The sequence below is a fragment of the Cydia fagiglandana genome, chromosome 1 (assembly GCF_963556715.1).
Source record: "Cydia fagiglandana chromosome 1, ilCydFagi1.1, whole genome shotgun sequence".
Taxonomy (NCBI): Eukaryota; Metazoa; Arthropoda; class Insecta; order Lepidoptera; family Tortricidae; genus Cydia; species Cydia fagiglandana.
Window position 1 is genome coordinate 21,069,271 of NC_085932.1, and position 18,962 is coordinate 21,088,232.

An 18,962-nucleotide genomic window follows, 5' to 3' on the forward strand; every position below is an offset into this window, starting at 1 on the left:
TTTATTGAATGTATTGCAACTAATACTGCCTTACCTAAGTATCCTACCAATACCTACCTACTTACCTAAGTATAATCATGAACTGCAAGCAAATAGAGACATGCAAAGTTTGCACTTTGCAAAGTTTTGGTTTTGCACATTACCTACTTACTTCTTAACTTACTTAAATACTTAAATTACCTACTTACTTATTCTTGTTCGCAAATGTCATTGCCTTGTCCGGAAAGGCGCATGCGCCTCGCTGCAGCCGTGCACGATAGCGACTATGGGCCGCAATTAGTCGCGGGTTAAATTTGACGCACGACCGTAGATATGCGCACGCGACGAAGCTACGGCCTGACACACTTCCTATTGTCACAAGGAGTATAGAAGGTAATGCTACCTATGCAGCCAATTTAACGTCCCAGTAATATGAAACTAGATAAAATAACCCTATTAGAAGTATTAGAACAAACTAAATTATTTTCAGAAGTGCGTAGGTATACTTGAAAAAATTCGACCTATGCCGCTGTGGCCCGGTGGCCGAATGGCACAGGCGCCTGCCGCGATAGCAGAGGACGCTGGTTCGATTCCAGCCTGGGGCACTGGAAGCCTTGTGGTCACTTTTTCTGAGTATATGACATTTATTTCAGTTTAGATAAAATAAACCAACTGAAACGCGGAAAGTTGTAGGTACCTACAAATTATTGAAATTGGATTTGACAGATGTAGCTTAGGATGGTATTCCACCTGTCCAATATATTGGTCCAATGTGTATTGCGTCTCACATTTTGCTTAATAAGAGAGTAAGATGCAATGACATTGGACAAATAAATTGGACAAGTAGAATACCACCCTCAGGTAGAAAGACCTTAACCCTTATCTTGGCATCGTAACACCCGTGATACATGGAACTTAAAAAAATCTAGCAGTTTCACTTTATTACCTAACAGAATAATTCTGCCATCAATATGTCGAGCTACCCTCCTTACTTATAGAAAAAAATAATTGACACGGGTGTCATTGTAAATTAATTAGTAATAATCAACATGGCGCTGCGGAAACAATAGATTTCGGTTCGTACTGGAAGTTTTGCAATTATTTCTTATGTTAGTATATATTTTTCCATAATCTATATTTTGATATCTTTACTGTCTCTTAGTGCATACATATTTACAATGCCTTCAAATATAAAAACATTTAATACACAGAACCTTACATGAAACTGTTACGTATTATATTTGATACAATGCCAAGAACTCAGAAATGTACATATCGAAAGGATTGTATTGCATTTAATACATTGCCAAGTTATCGTCAAAATAGTTTAACATGATTTTTTATTTTTTATTATTTTTGTGGGGTTACAAAACATGCTTCAATTATTTAATATTAGTTGTCGTTTTATTTAGTTATTAAACTTTGATTTTTTTAAGGACTAGATGTTATTTAACTATATATTCGTATGCTGTAGCATTATTGCTACGCCGTAGCCCGTAGCACGGAAAAATATGTGTATGGCAAAAAATGGTCCCAAAGTAAAAAAAATGTATTTTTTTTTTAATTTTAATTATTTGTTTACTTTTCATATTTTACTCAACTTTTTGCTGACGACTTTTTTGAAACTTTACGGGATCAAATTTTCCGCCCATGTGATCAGGTATTCGTAGATATAATTAATTTTTACAGGTTTAATAGTCATCTGATGCTTTAGATTGCGTTTAATTAGCAGTAAATGCTAATTTCTGTTGCATTACATGTTTTATTTTTATTAAAATCTTCATTTTTCTTCTAAAAAGTAGGTAACTATTTTGTCGAGTTATTGGCATTGTATCAAATATGATACATATGATTTTCCAAAACTGGAAAATCCTGGATTTTTTTCCTTATTTTTTAATAGCCTAGTATGCTCAATAGGTGACAAAAAACTAAAAAAATTACTATATTTAAGATATTTTGAGCCTTGCCAAGATAAGGGTTAAGCTTCGAGTACTTTTTGCAGTTTGAAATTTGGAGCCTTTTCCCCGCCGATAATAGATTAAAATTCGATGTCAATGTGTCTTTATAATAAAAATCGGTATTGTAAAAGAACTTTTTTGAAGAACAATAACGTCTCGCTAGGACACTAGTTATGTAAAGTGAAATAATTATGTAGGTACTCGTACATATAACCAGTCGTGATTTGAAAGTGTAAAAAAGTACCTGTTTGTGTCATCCTGGACGCTGCATATATCGTGACTGCACTTTCGCCGACTCCGTCACGCCTGCTCCTTTGTTCTTCTTGTCTGCCTGTTAATGTTGTCAATGACTAGCGTAATTTATTAGGGCATTGTCTACATTACCTAGACTTGGGTTAGGTTTTGTGTGAGTCATGACCGGTTGAACGGTTATTTATGTGCTGGACATGTTTGAGGCGTGTGATAGTGTACGGTATCATGTAACTTTTTTGTGTTATTCAGAATCTCATTCCCACATCGTCGCTTAATACTCGTACTTATGTATAGCCGTATCCCAAAAGATGTTCGGAGTAATGTAGATTAATACATTGTTTGCAAATATTCATGTACTACTCACACTAGCTAGCCAAAAATGTATACTTAGAATACGTGGTAATTCATTGCTAACCTTGCTTATATTTTATTTTTCAGCAGCCAGCAGTTGCGATGGGGCGCGACGAGCGCAACGGAGAAAGGTACACCAATCTATCACAATACAACACATTAAGTACTTGTACCTGCGCTAATATAAGGAGTCCCTTTCGAAAAGAATTACAATTTTTCCTTCTGGAGAGAAGAAATGAAACATGAGACCGTCTTTTCCGCTTGTTGCACCCTGTCTCACCTATCGCGAATTACTTACAAACGACACCCTGTTTTCACGTTTTACTACCTTGCATTGCATGCAGCGAAGAAATGTGGGTATAGATAGTTCTTCGCGGGAAAAAAAAAAACTTTCACACATTCTGCATCGAAATTCTAAGGTGTCTTAAGCCTTGTGGCAAGCGTGCACCGTGGAAATGAAATAAATCCACACATAGTCAAAGCCTAGTTGTAGACCATACGTATGCATCCATAGACTGATGATGATAATGATGATGAATTCCAGGACACGGCCCGAGCTGAGCTGCCGTCAGCGGCTCCTAGTGCCGAAACCCTGACAGCTCTCGCACAAGCGATGGGCGCTGCTGGATTTGAGCATCGCGAAGGTCGGACCTTGGTCAAGAGGCTCATCCCTGCTGACTCGCAGCCTGACTTGGATTTGGTGGAACATCAAGGTACGTATGACCACACAGCGAAAGGGTTTCAGAGCTGTTTCTCAACGACGTTTTTATCACTAAATATGATAGCCAGGTTTAACCTACGCCACCATCCGCTGGGCTATAAAGAGAAGATACCTAAGCCATTGAGCCCAGTAGCGGGCTGTATTATAGTTTGATGAAAAATTAATAATAATGAGACCTAGCCCCGTTTCTATCTAGCTACCAGACTACCTAATTACCTAAAAATAATTTATAATTATAGGAGTAATCGGCAAGGCAGGCGTGGACTTCCCAGCATACCCGAGCATCCCGAACACCGGCTTCAACTGCAAGAACGTGCCGACTGGCTACTACGCCGACTTGGAGACCGACTGCCAGGTAAACGCACAATATGTGTTCACTATTAAGTATCAAATGTAGTAATCATCAGTCAATCATTTTATAAAATCCAAAGAATCTCTTAAATTGCAAGGTGATTTAAAATAGCGAAATCTTCTTTCGAGCTTAAAATAGAAAAAAGAGCTTTACATCTTAAGCACTAAGCCATAGTGTCTTCATGTTTATTGTTTCATTTTGCAGGTCTTCCACATCTGCGACACGTCCCGCAAGATATCCTTCCTGTGCCCGAACGGTACCATCTTCAGCCAGTCGCACCTCATCTGTGACTGGTGGTTCAAGGTGGACTGCGCCTCCGCGCCTGCCCTCTATGAGTCCAGCGCCGAGTACTACTCCAACGAGCAAAAGAAATCTCAAAAGATCACCCAAAGTCTTAGCAAGAATATTGACCTCCAGCAAATTGCTGATAACAGCGCCAGGGCCGAATCTAGGAGGTCGTCGGTGAACGTTCCTAGTACAACGGAGAGACTCCAAAGACACAGGCAAAGATTACAAACTGAGGCACCTAAAGCAACCGCTAGAAGCTTCCATGCTTTCTTTGCTGAAGTTAACCCTACATTGAAGACTGAAACCACGACAAACATCGACAAAAGAAGGAGAAACCTCGTCCAGTTGATAGCCAACAACTTTGGTAACGGGCCCGCCAGGACTACCCTCCCTACGTACACGGAGTCATCGACTTATAGAACTGATAAGGCCGCAGGAGACTACAACAGCCTTAAGGAGATGCAAGTCGCAGCGGAGACAGCTTCGTTCACTAATAACAAAAACAGGCAATACTTACAAGATGCATACAATAAGAACTATCGCCCCTATCCAGTTTACACGCCCAATCTTCCCAACCACCAACCGCTCAAACTTAGCAAACCCAAAAGCAATCCTACTTTGACTACATTGTACGATTTTAGAGATAAAACTTTGAACAATCAGGGTGCTAAAGCAGTGACTATTACTACAAAACGACCAACCCTCTTACCCTACACGAAGAGTTATTCTACTACTTTCAATGACAGACGCGAACCTTACACCAGACCTGGAATATCTTCCCTGAAGGAATTTCTTGAAAAGGAAAGAAATAAGACTTTAGCGGCCAGTACTACGGAGAAGGTTGCTCAAGTTACAGATAGAAGTGATCAGTTCACTCCGAATGTAGAAAACACAGTGTCCATAGAACCAAAAAATAATTTTGAATCCGTAACCAAAATCCCACAAACAACAAGGAATCACTACTATGGTGAGCCCGCCAGCGACAGGATCTCGACTGTTAATTTTAACCAGATAACAACGGAACCGTCATACCAAGAGCGGAGGGAAAGGTTATTGAAGAAACTGAATTTAGAAACATTCCAGCCAACTGAACCTACCGTTCCGACTACGCTCACTGAGAAATATTACGGCGACCTTCCAAATAGACCAGGTCTTCTCGTACCACCGTCTCTAACTCCAAAAACTTTACACACTCTGGCTATCTACTACGCAACGGCTTTAGATAATCTGTCCACGACTGCATCTCCTGAAGAGGTTAGCGAAGCCAGCACACCGACATATGAAGACTATGGCGCCATGGAGGACGCTTTACCAGCTCTGTTTAGCCAGCACACAATAAATAAATACAGCAAACTTTTTGGCCATGGTACAGAAACATCGGAATTATTAGAAGAAATTAAACTAGACCCCAATGGTACGTACAATGAATTGGCCGATGACTTGGCTGTGCAGCAGAGTCAAAATCCTCTCGCTACCTCGCCTCAAATCAGGGAATTAGCTCAAGTGTTCACACACGCATTATCGGCTTACTTGCAAGACCCTGTTCAATTTAGAAAAGTGCTTTCGGATATTCGTCCAACCCACCCATCTTTCGGTGATATGCTCTCGACGACTGAAGAATCTTACAACACTGAGCCAACCACTACAGTCAACGAAGATGATGATGAGATATTAGGATTTTCCGACGACAATAAAGTTAGGTCACCGTTTGTTTCTCTACGAGACGGCAAATCTCTAAATATTGCCACTGATTACCCGACAGTATCCGACGATGCAGTGACCACACCCAGCACAATTAACACTGAATTTATATCGACGACTGTGCAACCAACGACGCCTAGAAGTCCCTTCAGATGTTGCGGAAGAATATCAGCGTCTTACACTACTGTCTCTACTCCGTTTGCTCGTAACACCACTCCCTTCTCATTTACTAATACGGTTGCATCTAACGTAAACACTTTGGCAAACAACAGTACTGATTACACAGTAACCACAACGGAAGATAACTACTTGGGACAAAGATACGGTGGATTCCAAAACAACTCTAACAATTCTCCTTATGGTACAGGAGTCTTACAAACGAATGCGAAACCTTTGACTGAGTACGTTGAGGTAACAAATCTGCCTTCTGCTTGGGGAGTTGATGTTTCTGATGCAAGCATTGCACCAATCACCGATTCAGACAATAATTTTGAAAGCAAAAAGATAAGAACAACGACAAGTATCTCTGAAACTACACCAGTGTACTTCACTGAAGGCGATAGTAGTATTGAATTAGAAAACGAAGAAGAATTGCAAAGAGCTCACAGTCAATCGTTTGTAACACCACAAAATAACTTACGTCAAGGTAAACAAATCAACTTAGAGGAATCTAAAACAACCGTTAAGAAGCCTTCGGAAGAATTGGAAGCACCCACAGTATCAGACACATCAACGACGACAGTACAAACTACAACTCAACCCAGTACCACGATAAAAGAAGAAGTTTATACAGTTACGCCAACTTCCGACGTGTTCACTTCCCCGGAGAGCGACAAAACATCTGATTTCAACTGGCCCACTACTTTCGAGTATTGGCAAAGCACCGTTATAGACCCGATAACTTTGAATGATGGTCTAAGTCCGTCGGCTCAAGAACAGGGAGTATCACAACTAGCAAGACAAACTAACGCTTGGGCTCAAAATACTCTAACGACGCCAGCAACAGAAACGAAAACAAGCGAACAAGCGGTCTCTTCGTCAGTCTTTTACGAATCTACAACACCAAAAAATGGTAAAGAAGAAAGAGCAGGAAGATTGATTAAAGACCCTACTTCTACAGAGCCTGCACAAGATATAACAACTATTGCTGATACTGTAGTAGAGAAAGCTAAAGAAATCATGGGTGGAATGAACGCTACAACAACGGAAAAACTCATGAATGTTATGAAAAAGACAAAGTCAAAAACAGTGAGGAGACTAATCCTTTTATTGGTGCAAACTTGTGATGATGACCATAATACAACGGCGGAAGCTTCTAAGAAAGCGCTACTCGAAGCTCTAATGGCGGTATCGCAGAAAGATATGGACGAACTCACGAAAGAAGAAAGCGCGGAGGATCTTCCTACGACAGTCGCTGATATCGAAGTCAAAAACTACAAGAGGAGCGATAAAGTCGCTGCTCTAGAAGAAATAAGGCCCAAACAATTCGAAAGGAGAGGAAAAAGCATTAATTTCAATCCTTCCGCCATCAACTCGTTATCAAGCCCATCTACGACGACTTCAGGGAATATAGAGACGACTACCGAGTTTTACACAGAAACCACACAAGCTCCTAGAACGACTACAACCAGTCGGAGAGGTGTCAAAAAGTTTTTAGTAAGAACGACCCCTATCGAACAAAAGACGACAAAGTCTCCGGTTGTTGACAACCCTATCGCGGAGGCTAGGGTTGCGCCTCCCAATGATGAACCCAAAACGCCCGCTGACACAAGAGCGTTGGAGTTATTACGATCGCTTTACACGATCGCCGCTAGATGGGGTTGATTCAACATAAAGTTATTAATGAGTGACTTCAAAATATTTAGGGATGGGTATGAGTTTTCGTTACAAAACAATTGGTGTACAGTCTGAATTTTGTATATTATCTATGTATGTTATCATCCCTAAATATACATAGTTGTAAAATATTGTGATTTTGTAGATAGAAAAGTTCAGGCTCAAATTTTGTTAAATCATCTATTTCAATGATGATTGTCGAATATTATTGTTGAAAATGGTGATTGGTACGTTGCCTTAGCATGTAACTAGTTAACTTATTACGTTGTGTTATTAAACAATGATTTATAGACTTTATTTTTATTCTGATACTTGGGTATTCCCCATATTTGGGAGAACAACCTGAAAACCTACTGAGTTACCTATTTTAGCCTAATTAAGCTATTGTTACATTGCCAACTTGATTTTACTGTAAAATACTCTTAAGTAGATTATTTTTAGTTGTAAAATGTGTTAAGGATTTTTTGTAGTAAATTTAATAAAAAAAGAATAAAATTTTTATTGTTTTTCATTTGACAACCTTCACTATGTGAATTATTTACACGCTTTAGTTCATCGGCACCATACCCGAGAACTATAAACACATATACACACATAAATGTTAATATAATCAACACTAATAGATTTCAAAATTTCGTGTGATGATTACCCATGATAGCTACAACTTATTAACCGGGACGGACTAAAGGCACACTCATTAACCCTTAGTCTCAAATCAAATTATAATTTATGGTTGCTGTGATATTGTAATGAAAGTAACTCGTTCATGTTAACACATTCACTGCTCCCAACGCACATGTGCGTTCACCTTCATACAAGTTTGTTCCTAGGCCACGCCCCCTGGCAGTGAATGCGTTAATGCTAAAAGTGAAATAAAAGATTATATTTTCAAACCAGCATGAGCATAGGCCATTTAAAGGTAAAAATTTAAGGAAACCAAAAAAATGGTGGACTAGAGCATAGGAAATAAAAAATATTGAAACATTTTACCTTTTATTTTTCCCCGTCTCTACAAACGCTTACTTAATATCTTTCTTATTAATATACCGCTCGATCTCCTTATCGGTGACCTTGTGTCCAGGCTTGAAGTAGCTCTTGACCCTGCGTTTCTTCTTCATCATCAGCTTGGTGGCGGCCAGCGCGCCGCGATGCTGCAGGGATTCGAAGCGCTCGCGGAGAAGGTTAGCTGGAATAGACATTGTTACTTTAGAACGAAGGTACAAATTTGCTGAACACATTCAATCAATCAGTTTAATAAACCATGAACAAAGATTTGTTTCTAGACTAGTCGACACAATTCTGACGCAATAGGATCAAGTAAAATATAAAAGAGATAAATTAATTATATTGGTAGTTCCTAGTAAGAGCTACTAGGTTACTAGAGTCAGACCGTAAAAAGTTTGCAGCGATTTTGACGCAGCGCAAGTGTCATTTTAAACGTCAAACTTCTATGAAATTATGACGTATACATAACACTTACACTGCGTGGGCTATCAAATCCGCTGCAGACTTTTATCGGTGCGACTATACTAACAGTTATATAGTGACCAATGTAAAGAATATCGGAGTAACAAAGTTAGGTAGCTTTTGTGGTAGCTTACTCCTGTTGAACGCTGGTACAGCTATATCCGCACGCTTCACGCGCTTAAATACTTATCTGAGTGAGTAATCATCTACTTGTATATCTATTTCTCATTCTCAGGAATGTAGTTTAGCTTTTTAGAATACTGTTAGGGGCCAATCTCGTGAGATTCACGCCCAGATCAGCTGGGTTAAGGCCCCGTAGGTTAGGTTCCTTTTGAGCCGCATCGTTGCTGACGATTCAGCATTTCGTTTCCTACCACTACCCTCCCCTATCTATAACTATTCCTTGTCTATAAAGTCTTGGTACTTATACTTACTGCTAGGGGCCAGTCTGGTGAGGTTCCCGCTCAGATCAGCAGGGTCAACGAAGTCGGGTTCCTTCTGCGGTGGCTTGTTCTTGTTCAGTGCCGGCGGGGCCGTCTCCGCTTTCTCCGCGCGTTTCGTCGAGCGCAGTTCTCGAACTTTCTCCTGTGTCTGCTCCTTTGTGGTTATGGACGACTGGAGCTTGCGTAGTCTGTCAAAAAAATTAAAGTAAGTCTCAGAATAATCTTAATTACGCCTACACACTTCGCCATATTTGTAATCTAATCTTCTTCTTATCAATCTTCTCCCTCTTAAGCCTCTCCTTCTCGAGTAGCTTCTCCTTCTGCTTCCTCCTGGCCTAGTGGTCTTTCTTCTTGTTAGCACGGGCGGGTTGACGGCGCTATATAATTTGTACTTATATTCTATTCCACTCACTTGTAAAGATCAGTAATCTTCTTCTTATCAATCTTCTCCCTCTTGAGCCGCTCCTTCTCGAGCAGCCTCTCCTTCTGCTTCCTCCTGGCCTTGTGGTCTTTCTTCTTGTTCTGCACGGGCGGGTTGACGGCGCGGTACTCGGAGTCGGAGCCGCTCTCGTCGGCTGGGTTGTGGGGCTGCTCGTTTAGATTCATCTCTTCGCGCCATTGGTTCTGGAAGTACATTGATGGTTTTGGAAGTACATTGATGTGTCTAAACCGGTAATTCCCAAAGTTGGCAGGGCTCCGACCCACTTAACAATACCTGCCAAATTCGGGACCCACCTTTTGGCCGTCTAAACGAAACCCCAACGATAAGTTCACATTCCTGCTCGTACATTCTAAACAGATAATAATTATCTGAGCTTATTTATGTACACAATATTATTTGATATTTAGTTACCAATTGGTCATCAGTGAAAACACCGCGACGAAATCGAAATAATCCTATTTTGAACTAGTTTAATGGTTTTCATGAACATGATGATGAAACTAGGCTCTTTCGTAAAAGCCTGCCTGAATTCATGGAATTGGGGTTCCATAGCGGACCCCATGTTCTAAGTAGAAAAGTCTCAGTACAAAAAGTACTGAGGTTGACTAAAGTAACATGATAAATAGGAACAGTTCCGAGAAAATACGATGGAAAAGGATTATCTGGGGGCACGGCAGTGCCCCCGCCAAGTCGAGCAAAACAAAGACACACGGCCGTACCATCCTTTTCCCGAAGCGATTCAGGCGATTTAGTATTACATCTGTAGTACTATTATCTAGCAGTTTTTCAAGAAGAAGAAGTTTACCTCCTTCTCCTGCACGGTGACCTTGCTGAACATGCCCGTGGTGACGCGCTGCAGGTGCTCCCCGCGCTTGATGATCTTCTCTTCATGCTGCACCACCTGCTGCAGCAACTCTTGGTGCTCCTGCGAATGTTCATCTACTGTTAGCTCTATTTTTAGCCGTGTTTTCTGAATACAATAGATTTGATGACTGAGTTGTATAGCAGTCATAGCATTAAGCTATTAATTAAGAAATTAGTGATTTTGAAGTTTTGTCGATTTTTTCAAAGACGCGAAGCTCGAGCCTTTGTATAGCATTCTACACATTCATAGATGTAATATTCATCACTCCACCTTATAAAACAAAGTCCCCGCCGCATCTGTCTGTTTGTATGTTTGTTCGCAATAAACTCAAAAACTACTGAACGGATTCTCATACGGTTTTCACCTATCAATAGAGTGGTTCTTGAGGTACATTTAGGTGTATAATTTGTTAACCCGTGCGAAGCCGCGGCGATTCACTAGTTAGCTACTAAATTACTCTTCCTACTGCTATCTCATTTGACAATTATACATAATTGAACCATACCTTGAATGAAGGATTATAACTGACTCCCGGGTGAGGCAGCTCAACAGCCTTCCTGTTGACAACAGTTTTAGCCAGCGGAGGCTTAGGTCGCAGCCTGCGTTCTGGCAGTACATTGTGAAGCTGAGCCTCTGTTGACACAAAGTCATCAACCAGAGTTGATGGAATGCCCTTAGCTTCGGGTACTGCAAAAGAGGGTTAGATTTCGAAATTGACAATGTCAGAAAGCTTGTGAAATATAATCAAAGCAAAGAATTCTGACTGTTTTGAGACAACAAAAATTAGGATAAAATTTGATATTCTAAATATTGGCATGTTGATTGAGTAGCTAATATTTAACTGGTCAACCATACTAAACCATTTTATTTATGTACCTTCATTCCTTTCCTTAGAAGACTAAAGTAAGATTTTTATAGTAGGTACCAAAATAGCTATACAATATATCTAATCCACTCACAGTCCTGGCCCCAGAGATCTAAACCAAAGTTTTGCCGGGTACTTTTCATTTTTCTTTTCTGATTTAATGCCATCTTCCTATTCTTTTTTGCCAGCTCTGCCTTCTTTTCATAAATCCCTTTCTCAATGCGCCGCTTTTCTTTGAGTTTGCTAAGTGCTGTTGGCTTTGTACCCGTTGGATTAACATGATTACGCTTTGCATTGGGATCTTGAACCTGTAAAATAATAATGTATTGTTTATTTGTATGTTTACTAACCTTTTGAATGCCGAACGCGCATCCACTTCATCTCGTCAATTGCCATCTGTTCTGTGCTAATAAGCAATATAATGATGACTCAATGTCGCTCTGTTTTCAAAGACCTAGAGGTCATTATAAGCATTTAAAAATTGGTCGCTCCTATTCTTATTCCATGTATCTGATTGCAGCGGGCTTGATAGCAAGTGACCTTGGGTTAGCTGGTAAACAAGGCTTGGAAACGGTTTTTTCTTCATAAAAATAATACTGGTTATATTTCGTTCATTGGTTTATTATTTCATTTTTAATGGGACAATCTAAGTATTAATACAAAGTTGTTACCTAAATACATGATTCAGTCCTACGTAAAGAGCATATAATAATTAAATATTTCGTGTTTAAAAAAAATGGTTCCGAGCCTTGCTGGTAAATAAGTTAAATTCCTATAATGGCTTTTGTTAATAATCTTTAATTGATATGAGGTTATTTACCTTTGAAGAGGGTATAAGGACTTCATAACATTTAGGAGTCTCTGCAAGCTTAGCTCTTTTCTTTGCTTTAGCTGTGAGGGGCCTCTCTTCCTTTACTTTCACTTCATCTCCTGCGGTGTCCACTACAAACAACTCTGCATCAGGTTTAACTTCAAATTTACTGCAAGGTAATAATAAAAAATATTTTTTATACCTATACCTAGCTGTTGATTGGGTACACAAACAAAGAAATTACATGGATATGACTCCAAAAGCTGCTCGGACCTTCTTAACCTAGCCAAAGATTGGGAGAGATATATGTACTGAGTAAAATGAGTTGAAGATTAATAAGATTATACCAACATTGAGTTGGCAAGGCTGGAGAATGTAACTGGCTTTAATATTTATTGCCTAAATGAAATGCTTTGGTCACATTTATATTTATAAAAAATAAAATAAGACAGAAACTCTTATATGATTGTGGTTATTTAGGGGTCATCCATTAATTACGTCACACGAATTTCTAGGTTTTTTTACCCCTCCCCCCCCCTTGTCACATTTGGTCACATTTGGCAAACCCCTCCCCCCTAGTGTGACGTCACATTCGAAAATCGCCAAATCGAGTTAAGTAAGTACCTAAGTATTATTAATATTTTATCAAAATATTAATATTTTATCAAGATATAAATATTAGCAATTTTATAACCCAAAACTGCTTAGGAAAGAAAATTAAAAGAATAAAAACGATTATCGTTTTAAAAACTTGTTATTTAAATATACAGCGAATAAAATAATTTAAAAAATAATTTGGTTACTGATGAAGTTAAAGTGACGTCACAAAGTTTGTGTCTCCCCCCTCCCCCATGTCACAATATGTCACATTTTCTTGACCCCCTCCCTCCCCCTAAACGTGTGACGTAATTAATGGATGACCCCTTACTGAATTTAGAGGCCAAAGTAAGCTTTTAGAAGATTGCTAAAGCGGTTCGCAGGTGATCGCTATTTATCAATAATAAGTCATAGTTTTCAGGGAGACCCCTAATGCAGTATTTACCAATATTTATTTTAACAGCATGCTGTAAACACGTAAACATAACCTCACCCTAATCTTTCCTCTAGTCGCTGGTCTTCCAGAAAGGCCTCGACGTCAGTAATATCACAGTGCTTCCGCCAAGCCTTCTTGTTCTTTTTGGACACATGCTTCTTTTTCTTAACAACAGACATTATTGTTTATTTAAAATAATACTATAATCATGTGGTACACGAATAAGTTCGCGTTTTGAAGTGACAGTGTGACAATGACAGCAGTAGCAGCTGTGTTAATAGGCGTTTACAGAGACTGTTAGAAATAAAAACCAATACTTTAGGTTTAATCAAATGCAAGCATTATTATAAATCTTAAAAATAACTATGCTAGAAAAAAAGTCTGGCTACTGAAATTTTACCCAAATGTTTGGCGGGAAATTCAAAAAATCTTAGGCTGGTCACACTTTGTGTAGTAGGAATTATATATAGTTTTGATACTAGAAAATGTTTTTGATTTTCTGTACACACGTAAGGTACCTATGGCAAACGCGCTCAGGGTGGGGCTCGTAAGAGATGGTCTGACGCCATGAAGAAGACCAGTGGTGGCGGCAGCCTGCACCGTGCGGTCCACTTGGCTTATGACCGCAATCAATGGAGATATGTTGCATGTGGTCGCGATCCTCAGCATTGAGGGAACGAGGAAGAAGAAGGTACCTAAGGATATAAATAAGTTGAATATACCTGAGCCTGGGGTCCGCTTGACAACTAATCCCATAATTTGACGTAGGCACTAATTTTTACGAAAGCGACTGCCATCTGACGTTCCAACCCAAAGGGGAAACTAGGCCTTATTGGGATTAGCCCGGTTTCCTCACGATGTTTTCCTTCACCGAAAAGCGACTGGTAAATATCAAATGATACCTATTTCGTACATAAGTTCCGAAAAACTCATTGGTACGAGCCGGGGTTTGAACCCGCGACCTCCGGATTGAAAGTCGCACGCTCTTACCGCTAGGCCACCAGCGCTTCCCAGCGTTTGACCAACTAACTATAACAATTAACAAGTATTTATTACACATATATTTAACATCAAATTATTTTCCTTAGAAGTTATTATCTATCTAATACTTAGATCTAATAATAACAATAATTATTCTCTTTATTCATCATTGTTCTTAGGCTAGGGTTTTTATAATATGAATATATAAGTAAAATATAAAAACACTTACAAAACAATAAACACATTATAAAAAACCTAACCTAGGGTGCCGCCGGCGGCGGGCAGGGTTCAAGCTGCCGGTGGTCAGGGCCGCAGGGTGAGGAATCGACGTACTATACGCGCCGTGTCCAAAATTACCGCCTTCTGCATCTGACCCTTGATCCAACCACCCAACGAGAGTCTCTCTAGGTGTTGGTCGAGACTCTTCGCTATGAGACCGTTCGCTTAATAATAATTATTATTAAGTTTTATAATTAACTTGCTTTTATCTTATGAAATCGAGTAGAATCCGATTTATAAGCTGGTCAAGCAAATCTTGTCAGTAAAAAAACGCGCGAAATTCAAATTTTCTATGGGGCGATATCCCTTCGCGCCTACATTTTTCAAATTTGCCGCCTTTTTCTACTGACAAGATCTGCTTGACCAGCTTATAGATTTATAGTTTGTCAAAGGACTGTCTCATTTGAATCATAGACAGAGAGAATCATACTATCTTTGTCCTACACTAGTACTAGCACCTAAAAGAAAAGGATAAGTATAGTTCTGTTTTCCTGGTTCATACTGACTGAAAAATTGGTTTGACCAACTATACGTAAAGTTGGTCAAGCCGATCTTGTCACTAGAAAAAGGCGGCAAATTTCTAAGAGCTTGACCGTCTATATTTTTAACCGACTTCCAAATCTCAAAGAAGGAGGTTATCAATTCGGTTGTATGTTTTTTTTTATTTTTTTTTTATTTTTTTTTTATGTTTGTTACTCCATAACTCCGTCATTACTGGACCGATTTTGAAAATTCTTTTTTTGATTGAATGTATATGCATACAGATTGGTCCCGTTTTTGTCAAAACCCAGTTCTGATGATGGGATCCATGAGGAATCGAGGGAACTCCTCAAATCTTAAAGGCATACACATAGTGATTTTTGGTTTTTTATCAACGAATCAAGCATATACATCCAAAAAAGTGACATTTGATGAAGTGGAACTGCTGATGATGATCAGAACGGAACTCTTCAACGACGCATAGTTCACGATTGGCGATTTGTCCTCTTCGTTATATTTGTTAAGCAAGTTAAGTTTTTAAGCCACATTTTTGTCAAGCTCGAGTTCTGATGATGGGATCCATGAGGAATCAAGGGAACTCCTCAAATCTTAAAGGCATGCGTATAGAGATTTTTGTATTTACATCAGAAAATCAAGCATTTTCATTAAAAACTGTCGCATTTGATGAAGTGGAACTGATGATGATGATCAGAACAGAACTCTTCAACGACGCATAGTTCACGTTTGGCGATTTTTCCTCTTCGTTATGTTCGTTAAGCAAGTTAAGTTTTTAAGCCACACTTTTGTCAAGCTCGAGTTCTGATGATGGGATCCATAAGGAATCGAGGGAACTCCTCAAATCTTAAACGCATACGTATAGAATTTTCTGTATTTTCATCATAAAATCAAGCATTTACATTAAAAACTGTCGCATTTGATGAAGTGGAACTGCTAATGATGACCAGAACAGAACTCTTCAACGACGCATGGTACACGTCTGGTGATTACGAATTTCGATTTTGACTTGGACTGAGACCCGGACTCGGACTCATACCCGGACCCGGACCTGGACTCGGATCCAGATTCGGACCCGGACTCGGATCCTGACTCGGACCCGGACTCGGATCCGGTCTGGGATCCGGACACGGACACGGACCCGGCCTTGGACCCGGACTCGGACCCAGACTCGGACCCGGACTCGGACTCGGACCCGGACTCGGTCCTGGACTCGGACCCGGGCTCGGACCCAGACTCGGACCCGGACTCTGACTCGGACTCGGACCCGGACTCGGACCCGGACCTTGGCCCGGAAAACCACTATGATACTTTAACTAAATAAACCACTATGATTACCTACCATAAAATGTAGGTATAAAGTATGATGATGCCAATCTTACTAACCCCTCCCGCTTAACCCCCCGTACACCGCACCACATGCGCTATTAAGTGGGTTAGGTTAGGTTTGAACTGCGATCCTCATAGAACCGAACAAGGGTTAGGTTAGGTTGAAACTGCGAGCCTTACAGAAACGGAATGCTACTTGAAAAGTGGGTTTGATTAGGTTCGAACTGCGATCTTCACAGAACCGAACTGCTATCTGAGAAGTGGGTTAGGTTAGGCTAGAACTACGACCCTTATGGCTCCTCTACGCGATGGGCCAACGCCGGCCACTCCAAGGGGCGCATTTATGCGTTAGAGGGAGCAAGTAATATTGCTATCTCTTTCTACCGCATGGCTGCGTCCCTTGGAGTGGCCGGCGTTGGCCCATCCTGTAGAGGAGCCATTACAGAAGCGAAATCCTAGTAGAAAAATGGGTGGTTTTACCTCCTTTTCTACATAGTGTACTATCTACTATAATCTTTCACCGGCCCCCAAAGAAGTCGGTTTTTTTTTCTTAAAAATTATTGTTGAAGGCCTTTCCAAAGACTGTTAGAAATAAAACCCAATACCTATTTTAAGTAAAGTTTAATCGCTAAAAACGCTAGCATTATAAATCTTAAAAATACTTAACAATGTTTTAAACTAAAATAACAAAACAAACTAATGGCATATAAATTAATAGGCGGATCTTTGCGTCACTTATTCCTCGCTGTCTTCCTCTTCTTCTTCTTCTTCTTCTTCTGCTTCTTCGTGTTGAGCAGCAGCTGGTTGTTCTGCAGTTTCTGAAAAATATATTTACGTTGTTTTATAAACAATGGTAGTATTTATTTATTCAAAAGTTAACTCGGTAGCTACCTACTGCCAGTGGCGGATTTGCCGTAAGGCCCAGTAGTTAGGCCCGGACCTAGCGGCAGTAAGCTAGGGGCGGCAAATTGTGACAAAAAATCACTGATGTTAACAAGAAATAACTTAAAATGTAGTCAATATGATGGGTGCTCCGAAAGGGGCGGCTATAGGGCCATGGGGCCTAGGGCGGCATAGACTGCAAATCCGCTACTGCCTACTGCCCCACCACGCATTACAACCGTAAGTGACATTGCAATAACAGATCTAGATAAAGCAACCACACTTAACCTTTTTTTATAAGGGCCACAAAGACAGTTTGGTCAGTTTGGCTTGTAGCCCCGGGTAGACTTTGTGGTAGAGATAGACCCTCAGTCCTCCTTTGCTTAGACTAATCAACGCAGAAAATTAGTTCTACAAAAAAAATATACAAAAGTAGAAGACGGTTGCTTGTTTTGCGATACCGGCGGTATTTTGTTTTTGGACAATTTCTTTGAAATTATTCCTATTTACTGATTTATTAATTGATTTTACGGTTTATTTTAAACCATAGTTGTCAGGTAGGTACTTGCTGCAGATTATAAGGCAAAATAAGCATGGTAATTGTAATAAAATAAAATAAATATTCATCCAATTAATTTAAACCTACCTAAGTCTTTAAACTTTGCATCGCCGACCGTATGTATTAAGGCCTGTGCACACCGGCTGCGTGTGCGTGACGTGCACGTGCGCGTGCGGCGTTGTAGTATACAGATCCTTATGAGAGACGGCACATCGCTTGCGTGACGTGTGCGTGTGCGGCTCCAACATTTTAGCGCACGCACACGTGCATGTCACGCACACGCAAGCCAGTGTGCACAGACCTTTAGGTGAACAATCCACTGTAATTGCACCCTTATTACAATCTGCGAGTTATAAGGCCAGACATTATAATTGTATCTAGGTAAAATTAATGGATAAGAAGTATTTTTTTTTCTACCGGCCTTAACACCCGCGGGCAGTGAGTGAGTGTTGTTACTACCAATACTTATCTAATATAAATAAAATGAAAAAAACACTTACCACTTTCCATAGATGTGGGTTAGTCACAAGGTGTTTAGTCGTCTCAGGCTGACATTTCAGTCATATTAAATATCTTAAGAACGGGTCACTCACGTTTCACCGCGTCATCACGGGTCACCGTAAACGCAAGCCCTGATGACACTCCTCGGTACGGAGTGAAACATGTTAAGCGTTTTTCGACTTAAAATACGTGAGTGACCCGTTCTTAAGATATTTAATATGTCTGTGTCTCACGGAAGTTTTGTTATTATAATTGACATTTCAGTCTCGAAGTCAGTCGTTATTCCATAAGCATCGTTGGCACAGAGAACCGTCCATTTGAAAACTTTATTACAATGAGATAAGGTCTACGAATTATCTGGGTGCCTAGTCAAGATGCCAATCGATCGTAGCGAACGATACGCTGTTTCTCTATCGCCCTAATATGTAAGAGTGATAGAGAGAGATTACCGTTTCGTTCGCTACAGCGCAAACGATTGACATATTGGCTAGGCCTTCAGTTAAGAATGTTGCTTGTATACAACGATCAGTCAACGATAGCCATGGAATAACGACAATCTGAGTGTGTTTTAT

General features: G+C 40.1%; 2 protein-coding genes across 2 annotated transcripts in view; one reads left to right on the forward strand and one right to left on the reverse strand.

The window, feature by feature from the left end:
- Positions 1-7,935, forward strand: part of LOC134666972 (mucin-2) — a 60,481-nt gene extending 52,546 nt beyond the window's left edge. The window contains exons 3-6 of the mRNA XM_063524285.1: positions 2,628-2,671; positions 3,085-3,253; positions 3,501-3,616; positions 3,818-7,935. Of these exons, the coding sequence (XP_063380355.1) occupies positions 2,628-2,671; positions 3,085-3,253; positions 3,501-3,616; positions 3,818-7,426 (3,938 nt within the window). The 3' untranslated portion in view covers positions 7,427-7,935. The remainder of the gene's footprint in view (positions 1-2,627; positions 2,672-3,084; positions 3,254-3,500; positions 3,617-3,817) is intronic.
- Positions 7,936-8,434: 499 nt separating this feature from the next.
- On the reverse strand, positions 8,435-13,605 carry LOC134667306 (ribosome biogenesis protein NOP53). Its single transcript, XM_063524653.1, has 8 exons — positions 13,422-13,605; positions 12,341-12,500; positions 11,615-11,828; positions 11,161-11,342; positions 10,596-10,715; positions 9,761-9,972; positions 9,340-9,536; positions 8,435-8,624 (listed from the first exon to the last, which is right to left on the reverse strand). Exons 1-8 carry the CDS (start codon positions 13,541-13,543, stop codon positions 8,458-8,460), a joined length of 1,374 nt encoding a protein of 457 aa, XP_063380723.1. The 5' UTR covers positions 13,544-13,605; the 3' UTR covers positions 8,435-8,457.
- Between the last annotated feature and the right edge of the window lie 5,357 nt (positions 13,606-18,962).

What these genes read in the sequence shown, in the direction of transcription:
- LOC134667306 (XM_063524653.1), bottom strand. Translation starts at nt 13,543, where the DNA reads ATGTCTGTTGTTAAGAAAAAGAAGCATGTGTCCAAAAAGAACAAGAAG. An exon ending in TCCTTATACCCTCTTCAAAG is followed by an intron (nt 11,829 to 12,340) that starts GTAAATAACCTC and finishes ATTATTTTACAG; the next exon opens with GTTCAAGATCCCAATGCAAA. An exon ending in CACCAGACTGGCCCCTAGCA is followed by an intron (nt 8,625 to 9,339) that starts GTAAGTATAAGT and finishes TGTCTATTCCAG; the next exon opens with CTAACCTTCTCCGCGAGCGC.